We start from the raw sequence: 12,993 nt of genomic DNA, 5'->3' as shown, positions 1-12,993 counted from the left end.
ATCATCTGTTGCATGTATCAGCTATTCATGTTTCTTCTGGACGTTGAGGACATGCACTTCTTCTTTATACTTGAATGGTCTCGAGTGACAGAATGATCCCTAAATAATATTGTCTATCGCGCATGTGTCGTTACTAGCTAAGTTTAGTTTTCAATTCAATTCAATTCAATAGTTTATTTATTTCCATCATCACAAAGAAAAGAAAAGAAAAAGTTGACATAATCCAAAGTGATACATTTTTTTCATTTCTCTTACACTCGTCCGATAAAGGATTTTTTCAATACAATATAAAGTATATTATACACGAATGATGTCGTAAAAAAACAAAACAATGCACTTTGTCATGGCAACAAAAATAGTAAATAATCACAATGATGGAAAACAGTGTTCCACTAAAAAAGCCACGCTTGTAGAACGTGGAACACTGGAACAAAACAACAACAGCACCAATTTGTTATACCAATAAGACATATTCATTTTAAATTCTTCTATATACTATTGTACATTTTACTCATTGATATAATGATGTTGATACTATGAACAATACTTACTAGGATTTTAGGATGCAAACATATAAACTATATAACATATCACATTTGTGGCACAGACACTATGGGGCCAGGTGTGCCAGGAAAATTGAACGGAAAGGAAGATATGCAATCGGCCACAAAAAACAGAACGACGACAACAACAACAACAATAACACAATACACAGAAATAACAGAGTTTGAGGAAATGCACTCAGACAGGTACTGGACAACGAAGAACGAGGAAAAAGTAAGTTTGCACGACGGCCAGCGTCGGTGGGTTACTCTAAAGTCATGCAGAAGCAAAGAATAAATATTTCAGTTTTAAATCAATCTCTGCTCTACATCGGTTGTCTTAAAGGCATAATTTACCATTTGCAGATGAAACAAAAACCTAACATTAGTGCTTTAAAATAGTTCTAAAATGTGAGTTAGGGATAGAAACAACCACTGTAAAAATTTGAATCCGTATAATCGATGTTAAGTATTGTTAAATACACAAAATGTGAACAATAGTTATAATAAGAATGCTTCCAGACTAAACCATATACAGTTATGGTTTATTGAGAAAAATGCTAATATCTCCCCATATTTTAGGCTTTACTGCAAAAATTGTATATGGTAGGATGTTTTGTGATACAACAGACCTACACATATGCATCAAATGTGATATCTTGAACATTTTTTAAATCACTGCTCCCAAAGGTCAACTGGACCTTTAAGAACGGCTGTCTGAGATTTTACTTGGCTGCCACCACGTGTTCGATTCGTGACATAGTCTTATCCCAGGCACCAGTACTCCGTTTATCTTTCAGATTTTATAGCTGAAGGAAACAAAATTATTTTGAGGTGCGTTGGACAATGAACCTGTAGTGCATGTATCATAATGCTTGTAGAACCTCTCCTTCGTTTTCCTCTTCTGTTCCCTATTCTTCCTTATTCTTTTTCTACTTCTTTTTCTTATTCATCCTCTTCTTCCTTTTTATCGTCTTCTTCGTTCGCTACTAGTAGGCACAATTCTTCTTCTTCTTCTTCTTCCTCTTGTTCTTCTTCGGCGTTTATTCATCTATTCTTCTCCTTCATCATCTTCTTCTTCCCCTGTCCCCCACTACTCTTCTTCTTCTTATCATAATCATTATTATCAAGATTATGACTGTGTACAATTTATTATTATCATCATCATTCTTGAACTACTTCTACTTCTACCTCTACTACTACTTCCTCGTTTCCTCTTCTTCTTCTAGAGATAATATTATAGACTTAGTTTACAAGCGTTATGCCGAAACAGCTCGCTTTCGAAATCTATAAGGAAAAATAACGATAAGAAACTCCAATGACCATCAAAAGCGACCTCAGTAAGTAAACTACGTGCATGTATTTTCATACACTGTAATAAATAGTAAGGTGGACATAAAAACGTTAAAAAGTTTTGTACTTCTGGTACAATACAAGTATGATGCCATGTCACCAAATTGCAGCAATATTTTGAACTGCTTAACCGTTGAGACAATAATAATGCATAAATCATGCTAATGGAGTAAGTGAAATAAATTTTGTCTCCTTATGTCATATCTTATTGTTTTACTTATTTTCTTATCTTAATTTGTGTCATCCGAGGACAGTGCTAGCAGCAGCAGCAACAACAATAACAACAAAAGAATGTTACTTAATTTTGTCTGGTGACGTTTCCATGAGCGCGCCGGACACCATTCTAGAGGTAGAATTACCCCATGAACAATCTCTAACAAAAGGTTCCCCACGGAGCACAGGTTATTAACTTTTAACTGATCCTGACTTATTAAAGCCATTCTCCTGTGTCACCCACAGCCTACCACCGGGGTGGTTGAGTTCTGTTATGTAGTAAACTCGGCATCGCGCGAGCTGCGTCGTCTGGTCTCGAATTGGTCGAAAATTAACCCGGCAAAGAAGGCGTCTTGCGCAGAGTGTGCCACTATCACGTGTCTTGGTTTGTTTTCACTGACAGGGTTCAAGGGTGAGCAGCTCCTCCGGAAAGCCTTACTCCATCATTACTAGATAGTTAATCGAGGAGTAAGCCGCGTAATTGATGACATTTGATGCGTTAATTGCAATCCAACGACCTGGTTTTACAATCTCCCGTGAGTGATTCGACGCGCTCTGTTTGGATTCGAGGACCCCAGCTAGCCACCGGCTATCGCTGAGACATGGACGGGAGCAACCCGGCCTACTACCCGTATATCACGAAAGGGCAGTTCTCGGCGCCCATCTCCGCGGCCGATGTCGGTGGCTTCCCCACCAGCTATAGCCCCCAGCCACCCTCCTGCCTTTTCGAGACCAAGCCCATCATACACTCCGAGGATGTCGTCGGGTACGGCGCGGCGGCCGGCATGCCGGTGATAGACGGTCGCGGCGAGGATGGGCTTGGACTCCAGCAGCACTACGGACAGATCACGAGCACCAACATGCCCATGCACTCGCCGACGACGCCTCAGGACCTCTCAAGACCCCTAGCTCTTGGTCAGCAGGCCTGTAGTCAGGCGCGCCAGTGCGAGGGACTACCTATCACCATGTCCCAGCAAACCTACAGGATGCCGGGACTGTCGGCGGCTCACCAGGCTGCCGCCAACGCTGTACCGGGACATCACGGTCACGGCCACGGGCAGTTGCCCCACCAGCCGCTATACACCATGGCATCTGATTACAACATGCCAACTGCTAAAATCCCCAAGAACCCGAATCACGGGCAAAGCCTTCCTTTTCCCTGGATGAAGACAACAAAATCTCACGCCCATATGTGGAAAGCGAATTGGCCAGGTAAGTACGATCCATATTGACAAATTATATTTTCTGCATAACAGTCGAAGAGAGCTCACACGCATAAACGATACTTATATCCAGGGCGACCACGTTTGTTAACATGATAGTCTAAGTGTCACAATATCTTTTCAGTGTCCTGATTTTAGCACACTTAAACAAGGCAGTAATAGTTCCTATGTGTATACTTGGGGTGTTTTTCTTTTTTGTAAGCCCTATGAATTGAATCCAACTTTGAAGTATACTTTTGCAATTACAATACAATTTGCTCTTTCATAACATCAACATAATTATATATCACCAAAATGTAATTGCATACACTTCCTCTTCCGAACAGAAAGCTAATTATTTTCATATTTGTAGGCCTACATTCCATGTGCGCCGGAATCATCAACATTAATGTGTGAGAGAAATGTCTTTAAATATTGATTATAGAAATAGGCATTACCAAGAGAAACCACAGAATTTAGCTTAATCAGTAGAATTATTGTGCTTGAATACCTAAGTAATACGATACACTGAGACGAAGTTCGCAAGTGGTTGGCATGTCTCAGATATCAAAAACGAAATAAAAACAAAGAACATAATATCCATTGGTATGTTCTAAAATACTTCGAGGCCACCACAAGAAGACTCTGAATCAGAGTCTTCACGAGGTTATGGGGACAGTCAGAACTACTGAAAGATATTGCTAATCGTTGTCATTTAATCCCGCCACGCATGTGTTGAGAAGCATGTACCGGTACTCAAAATGTCAACACCGCAAAATAGTGCGACAAAGCCCCGTGACATAATGATACACGAGAAGTCGAGAGATCTACCTGTGTGTATTTACCAGTGCATGTTGAGATGGCTTGGAGGCTGTTATGTCACAATTGCGTTAATCTCAGATTAACCGCAGTTAAATCATTGTCTGATAATATTGTGCATGCTTGTTTATATGCAGATTGTAGTCAAGATTCAATAATCATATATCGGAAATCACAACGCTGCTATTTTTCTGCCATCAAGTAAATTCATAATCCTTGTCACTAAGTTTGATAATTTTGTTATATACATGCACTGTGCTGCTGAACATCGACCACACAAATTCGAAAATTAAGAGCGTAGAATGAAAAATAACTGCCAACATCAAATGATTTCTGCATGGTTGCTCAAAGTTACAGCTTCAGTTTTTGAAGAAGTTTCAGGACCTGTCCTCCCACCGCATTCTAGAGTGAAGACAAAAGTAACGTGAGGTGAAGTGAGCTTTCTCCACAAAAAAAAAACAAAAACACAACACCACTATGAATGCATTATGTAAAGTCATGCTATCCATGACACATGGTGTGCACTACCATAGACTGAAACGAAATCAAGAAAGCCATGTCGGTAGGATGTGCATGTTTATACATGAACAAAACCACTCTGAATCGTGTTGACAATAAAGTGTGCATGTAACGAGGTACTTCAATTTCTCATAACTCACATTACTCATTTTGATCGTTTGTATTTGCGACAAATAATGAACGCATTGGATATGGTTTTAACAGAGAAGTTGTTTCCAGAAAGTGACGGTCAAGATATAATATTTGATAATGTATGTCATCTTCTATTATTGTTTTGTCATATATATATATATATATATATATATATGCGTGTGTATGTGTGTGACTAGAGAGACGACATAGGTTAATTACAGGTAAGGGAATAATTGCCTTGGATAGCGTCCTAATGTTAAGGTACTTAAAGTGTGTTGCACCTCATAACGGCACCTAATAGAACTCTTGAACGGGTTTAAAACTTAATTGAGCAATAAACAATACTCTCATGAAAACGTATGAATGTATACATTTGAATAGACCCTTCATCAGATTAAAAGCAAAGGCTCGATAAAATGAAACCATGTGTCAAATATATAGGATGCCGAGTTAATAATTACCACCCAAATTCAAATAAAAGAGATGGAAAGCATCGTAAGCTTTCTCTTTCTAGTCTGAATCACATTCAATCTTTGATTTCATGTAGCAGTTTTCACGTCAGCAACGTTTCCTCATTGTACAATAACATTTAATATGACCATGAGACCCGAATGATCTGCCGATGTACTTGATCTACTCAGACAGAAAATAAAGGATTAATCATCGATATTCACATTTAAAACAAAATTATATTATGTAAAAACATTACATCGCTTTTTGCTTTAATAAGAGAAACAGGAAATAATTGGTGCTGAAGTGAAGAATATTCCGATACGCGGTATAAAGTGTCAGTAAAACTGTACATATTTCAATACACTAGATAATTTCATATATGTATATTTTCAATTTAGTTTATTTCCACGAATCTGATAAAATATCATATATATATATATATATATATATATATATTCATATATGATTTGTATACATGATCAGCGAATTTACATTAGTATACAAGTAAAAATGAATGGTAAGATTTAAATTTTTCTTTGTTTCGTCACTGTTATTCTGAGAAATTAAGCTCGTGATAAGAAGCGCTTTCCAAATCAACGATGACGAAAATATATCATATGATGCAGTTTTCCTCTTTTTTTTTCTTGTGCGAACGAAACTGAACCATCGAATGAATGATTAACTCTACTATAATCACGAAATTTATTAGTTAGCTTAAACTGTAGCGGGTGGGAGTTCTCATTATGCGAATCCAGCGTGAAATAGCCGGTAATTAAAACTGGCAAATTGCGTGATTGTCGTGACCCATAGCGCGTGTGAGCATATTATTGTATGGATCCAGTTCTGTATTGAAACCCGTGCCACAGCATTTACCATTTGTGTGTGAATATAACTGTGTATGTGTAAGTGTGGGCTTGTATCTCTGTGTGCTTTTTATATTCTTTATCATGACAACTGTATGTTTGTGTGTCCATGTGTACCATAGAAAGAGAAAGAGAGATGAAAAGAGTTCACATAATTATTCTGACATAGAGGTTCTTGCAGAAAGTCATTTGTCTAGGATTAATCAACCATGCCTAATATCATGTATGGCTTATTACTAGTGTGATAATTTCTAACATTGTTCGAGGATGTTATGTTAGGTAATGTAATTTCCATAATGTCCCTATGCATTTTAAATCTTACTGTATAATTCAAAGTAAAAGGGTAAATGATTTAATTATTGATAAGAAAAGAAACGAACTCACTTATGGAACGATAAATTTAGTAATAACAGTGATTTCAATCAATTACTCGTAAATGTTATCTTAATCAAGTAATTTTAATGGCAATCGTGTGAAATACACTGGACTAACATGGAGATTTAAAACTCGTTGCATATTAGAACCCACTGAGATTCATGTAGACAAAAATATGGTGATAATGTTGTTTTCCAACTTGTAACTACCCTATATTTCATGTCAAGGTAGCCTTATTCGTCGGAATATTGGGTCCAGTCAGTATGACGTGCTTTCATCGATGACTTCAAATATTTCGATTACATTTAACATCTTTGATTTGATTTAAATCTATTTTGACTATAAAGAATATTAATTTGTTAGCGGGACGTGCCCGCAATCTTCCCCCACCTTACGGGACTCCACCCGACGGCCGCCTCTATGCCCGCCCTGCTGGCGGGCCGCCGGGTAATGCAAATGACGGCAGAGTTGACGTCCTATAGGCATAATATTCTCCTGTTGTCAGATCGTGTGTAGACGAGGGTGGACGCAATTCACCGAGTGCGAAATGGCCGGTGGCAAACTGAACCTCTTAAAGATTAGTTAAAGTATTATTTGGAGAGATAGAGAGAGATACCAAAGGTGGAAAAAGAAACAAAGACAGGAGAGAGAGGAACGAGAAAACAAAATGAGCCAGAATATGTTTTCATGCAGATGAGTGCGTCGCTCGTGCTTTATGAACACTCGAAGCAGCAGCTCGCTGCTCGCGCTCTATTCGTGCATGGATAGACCCCGACCTCACGTTTCTTAACGACCACAAGCAATTTGCAGTGTGTAGACAACCCAAGGGGGAGCACTCATTAAACGTTACAGGTTTCATTCAAATCAGTATTTACGACCAATAGGCAGTTTATGACGCCATGACCGAAGGAGTGTTGATTGTAAGTGCCACCCATAACGTATAATGCAAGAGGCAAAGTGCCGGTTAAGGGCTACATATCAAATTAGTATAAGCGGATTTATTACAAAATGTATAGACAGAGATGTTGATAAAATATGTGGTCATACAAGTGTAGTAGTTCTTAATAACGTTCCTGGGCCAAAATTGAGTGCTTCATTATTGCTTTGAAAAGTTTTGATTTGAAGAAGTGCAATGGAAGTAAATTACATTGAACAATAATCAAGGCAAAACAAATTTCCAACGCTGTGGAGTACATCCTCCATTGCACCATTGACTTACTGCAACAGCAACAAAAATTTATTAGATATTTTCGAGATCAGGCATCTTTGGTAGAGCGATATGTCTTCTAGGTATTAAGAACATGGCTATTATGCACAACAGGTTAACGAGATGATATACCAAGGTATCTACAACGTGGGATGTTATGAGTGTAAAATATATTTTGTGAAATTTACACATACACACAAAACATAAAGCTTTGCAGAGTATACTCAGTATTACATATTCTAAATACAAAGGGAGAATAGTAATGAATAGAATAATACAATAATACAATACGCGTAGAAAGGTTTCTGGCACCATCAAAAAATATACTAAAGTAAGTCACTTCATCATCAAGAAAAACTGAGAAAAAAATATAAATTTACAAGGTTTTATGGTGTGATTTTTCAATATTTTCCATAAGGAAATATACACACATAAATCACATCAGTAACATACCATGCTATGCAATGACTGCCAGTGGTCATTTAAGCATTGTCACATCGAAATATCACTTTTGACATAACATATCTTGAGGTAAGATTTCTCATTCTCAAGTTATTTAAAAATATTTTGATATCGACGAATAAGGTGATAAGACAAACAAAATGCCAAATTATCATTGACTTCCTATAAACGTTTGATAGGTTATAAGAAGTTAACGGTATCGATAGGCAGTTTTCTCTTTCCACCTAAGTATAAAAGCACTCCCATTTAGGCGCACATGTGTTTTACTGTATATTTACGGTGTTGTAGTTGTGCATTATAACTCGGGTACGTGTTTGTATTTGATTGTATTGTGTCTTTATGTACTAGACAGCTTAATTGTTTTCTATCTCAGCACTGAAAAAGATACAATATTCGGGTGTGCGTTCAATGATGTTGATCCACTTTGAAGAATGTTTCACTGTCTAGAAAATATAGACTCTGCTTCGTTTGGCATTTACAGATCATGTAGACAACCTCTTTACTTGGTTTGGTTTATTTCTGCATTTTCTTCTCCGAATACAATAACAAATGAAAACAAAGTGATGCAAAGTATGAGAGTTTAACATACAAATCAATATAAGAAATGTCAATTTCATAACATCAGTCTGTAATGACATATTAATAAAAACAACGTATTAAGGCATACTGTATCTATGAACAAAGGAGAAATCAATACAGGGGACCGTCATCATAAGCAGAGCTTGACGTGGATGAGGCCCTACCTATATTTTGGAATAAGAATATAATACAACACCAATTTTAGATCTACACATAAAACTCTTAATCTTAATATACGAAACACATTTTGCTAAAGAAAAAAACAACAACAACGGAAAAGAAGAACAGTGACTTGGCGCTTTAAAGAAAAAGTAAAACTTGTGCATGCACATTAATTATGATTTATGTGCATGAAAAATTTTTATAGTTATAATTTCTTAATTTTGTTATAAAACTGTTTTGCATTAATTCATTAAGTCACTATTCACGAAATGAATTGCGTGATAGGACATCAACAGTTGTATCTAAAAAAAAAGACTTAATTTTGTGTTGTTTGTTAGAACATTTCTTATTCACCAATTGTGTTAAGAAAGTTCTGAAGATACTTTTTTCTCATCAGTTGTTTGTTATCTGTATCATTTTAATTTCATAACGTCGCTGTGCAATTTTCAATGGGGATAAGGTAAATATGTTGAATGAAAACTTCATAAATAGCGGTATATGCGCTCTCGAAGAAGAGGAAATGGCTCAACGTATTTTGTGATGATTTAGGTACCACTGTTGGTGTGTGTAATTCACAGACACTGGTTTTGTTTATGTCCCAGTGTTCAATGTTTACCCTGATGTTAACCTGGAAGCACTAGGAAATCGTCATTTGACCGTTGACCTTCTTGTCTAGTACCCTGTAACATGAGAAGGCCTGCACTCAAACTGATTAATTGACGTGTCATCTGCACATTCTGCCCAACCGCTAAGTGCTTGATAACAATCAATAATTGTCGGCCAGGAATACTTGATATCAAATTTCTAGCATTAATACTACAACCAAATCACTGTGACGAGAGCTACAAACAAAAGGCGAATTCCTGCTACCGGTGACCAACTTTATCAATCGCAGTATTGTATTTCCTGATTTCACATCAGCATGTCCGAACACCGTTGACGTCATTCGCTCAGGGATAAAATGTTTTATCTTTTTTGTTGTTGTTGTTGTTGTTGAAAATGTCATAATCACATGATGTCATCGGATGTGACAGCTTGTAAGTCTTCGCGTGCATGTTTTTACATTTTATTCAAAAGCTTTGGTATATTAAAGTGAAGAAAAATGCGTTAAATAGTTTATTGAATACATAGGTAGAGGGCTATGAATGTGTACATGTGGATGCTACTGCATTAGATTAATGCTTGGATGTGTGTTGAAACACACATCGAAGCATTAATCTAACGCTTTTCGTATTTTAGACCATCCTCCACACTCAGATGATGTCAGTCAGAAACCATAAGTAATTGTAGCAGTACTTCCATATGCCACTAGGAAAAAAACACAGGATTACAAGTCATTCACTGTTAGAAATAATTTATGGAAGGAACGGACAATCACTAATTTTTGAATAGGGAAATTAGTGAAAATGAAGAGGTCCATGTGCGTTTAACTCTCCTAAGACTAAACTGGATTACTTAAAGATGTCTTTGACACCATAAAACCTGGAAATGACAGAACTGTTCCACTAGAGTTAATGACGCAGAGGGTATTGCAGGCATTCCCGCAGCACCCACTTATGATGCGAAGTTTTCCCGAAGCACCATCACTTCAGACATGGAGTTTTCCCGAAGCAGCAGTGTATGATTGATATAGCCCGAAGTTTTCCCGAGGCACCATTCTTGACATGATGTATAATTCCCGAGGCAATGTTCAAGACACAATGCCCAGATCGTGGTGTCTGCATTCTGTTAATGATTACTGCATTCAATGTCAAATCGGTGGTGTTGAGTTCATCACGACCTAGCCTCGGCGCCCCTTCGTGTAGGGCACGCACATTTCGCTTTTCTGGCGCGTGCTTGGGGATATATAGAGGGATACTTGGTTTGCGGGGAGTGCATGAATGCTTATCCACCAACAATTTCAAATCGAAAACACACTTTTGATACGATAAAGATGTGCTAAGTCTCTCCTATCACGCTCTTTTTTCCTCTCTCCTAATGTTGAAAACAACGAAGGTAACATAATATCACACTCGAAGTGCACATGCAAACTTTATGTGTGATTTTACAGAGGAGTAAAAGGCAATGGATGTAACAACAATTTCTTTAATAAAGATTTCTTCCTTCCCGCAAATTATGAATAGGGGAATGCCCTTTAGTTCCTGCAATTAAGATGGGGGAGGGGGAGGTGGCGGTGAATGTAGTTCATATTAATGAATACGAGAAAAATATCCCTAACATATCACACCATTCCATTGCAAAAGAGGTATTGGGAGTGGGTGACTGCAATAGAAGATCAACTCAAAGAAAATTTGGAACACACCACAGCACATTGTTCAAAAGATTATAGAGACAGTTAGATTACTGCTACTTCTTTAGCTGCGTCAATTATTGACCATCAACTCCCTAATTTTAATTGTTCAAACATGGCCTCTTTGTGCTGTAAAAAAAAAAATCATGCACAAACAGGACATGCACGTGCTTTTGAGGTGTGCTTTTACCTATTTTAATTCCACATAATGATAAAAGCATAAAATCGGCTTACGTGGAAAGGAAAAATGACATAAATGACACAAGAACCCACTTTTTTGTGTTTGAAGCACAGAAGTGAAGTGATTAATCCGTTCGCATTGTCTGTTCGACGCCTCTTGGGAAACCATCACGTGTAATGAATGCACCAGAGATAGATTAACCATCGATTAACAAAGATCTGCTAATGGACTTTTTCAGTGTAATATTCCACTATGCATCAGGTAGTTAATGAAGACCTCACGAAAATCTGAAGGAGAACATAACAACGTCGCTAGTAATGATATATACACGGCTTTCATTTCGATTTGCTGCCGAATTGCAGCGGGGAAAAAGTGTAATAAAATTTTAGGAGAATGGACCTTGGCAAAGTGTAGTTGAAATTTAGGGAAATTAAGACCTTCGGCGTAATGCTAAGAATTAGCGTGGCACCAATTCTATTACGGACGCCGGGATTAAAACAATCAAATGACGAATTATTCAAATGAAGACTTCCAAACGAGGGCCTTCTCAAGCGTTTGTAATTGGCTGGAATGAATCAATCGTGCCGAGTGCTTATATTGCATTCTCTGCTCTCAGGGGAATATTCTTATTAAGTCCTCAGAGGGGGAACAATAGGGAACACAAGTAATAAAGAAAGGGCAATATTTCCAACTCATTTGTTGTTTTCCTCGTTGTTGTGGTTGTTGTTGTTGTTACCCCTGGATCAAAGAAGTGTTCAGCTAAAATAGCTTATGCGGGATTGTAAAGTAGACCTTGACGGCATAATGTTGATATCACGACAATGAAGACGTACCTGTTTTAATGCAAGATTATAATTGTTTTAATTGTACACCGGACCAAATTAGTGTGGTTGATTTCTCTGTTTATTACGAAGCCCTTAAAATCTGATGAAGTAGGTAAAATTGACGCACAACTTTGGATAACTCACAAATTTTTCGTACACGTGCAATCTAATTCCACAGTGATATGTACCTTCTACCCTTTCTGGTTAAGTGGTAAAATGCGCGCTATGTGTAAAGAGGGAGTTATAGTGAGTTACAGAGTACATTATAATCACTTCACTTGGCAGATAGAGTACATTGGCTTTGTAGGGAATGTGTAGACAGATAAGCTCTGGCGACATGTAATGGAGATTATTTTTGTTTTTGTTCTAACCTTCGCGTCCCTTCATGATCGAGAATACGTAATTTATCTTTTAGCCTACCCTTGAAAATGTCTTTATTCTTCGCTTTTACGTGATGTTTTTCGAGCTTCGCCAAAGGGGAGCACACTTCCATCACGGCCAGAACGTGGAGAGGGTACTTGAAGTGGCACTACTTTTCCGCGGTTCTGTCACAACTGAAACATAGAGCATAGATAAATTAATAGATGAAGAAGAAGAGCAGAGAGATAGATCGAGACGGGGAGAGGGGGAATGAGGCACAGACGATGGGCAAGAAGAGAGCATGCTCTGTAGTTGATTTTCCTGGTTGCGTCTGATGCTCATATTAACTTAGAAATATATCATGTGATTTCAACCGGAAATCTGAATAGATATGTAGATATATGATATATATATATATATATATATATATATATATATATATATATATATGATAAAA

The 12,993-nt window shown here is 37.5% G+C and overlaps 1 protein-coding gene across 1 annotated transcript in view; it reads left to right on the top strand.

Annotated features, from left to right (window-relative positions):
- The first annotated feature begins 2,710 nt into the window (after nucleotides 1–2,710).
- The window catches only part of LOC139737179 (uncharacterized), a 30,535-nt gene continuing 20,252 nt past the window's right edge, over nucleotides 2,711–12,993 (top strand). Inside the window, exon 1 of the mRNA XM_071647893.1 lies at nucleotides 2,711–3,320. Within this exon, the coding sequence (XP_071503994.1) occupies nucleotides 2,711–3,320 (610 nt within the window). The remainder of the gene's footprint in view (nucleotides 3,321–12,993) is intronic.

Source organism: Diadema antillarum, unplaced genomic scaffold (genome assembly GCF_040938485.1).
Source record: "Diadema antillarum isolate AM-2024a unplaced genomic scaffold, OU_Dant_1.0 scf00000003, whole genome shotgun sequence".
In the NCBI taxonomy this organism is placed as follows: domain Eukaryota; kingdom Metazoa; phylum Echinodermata; class Echinoidea; order Diadematoida; family Diadematidae; genus Diadema; species Diadema antillarum.
The sequence above is the reverse complement of the archived record's forward strand: the minus strand, read 5'-3'. Positions and strand labels throughout refer to the sequence as shown.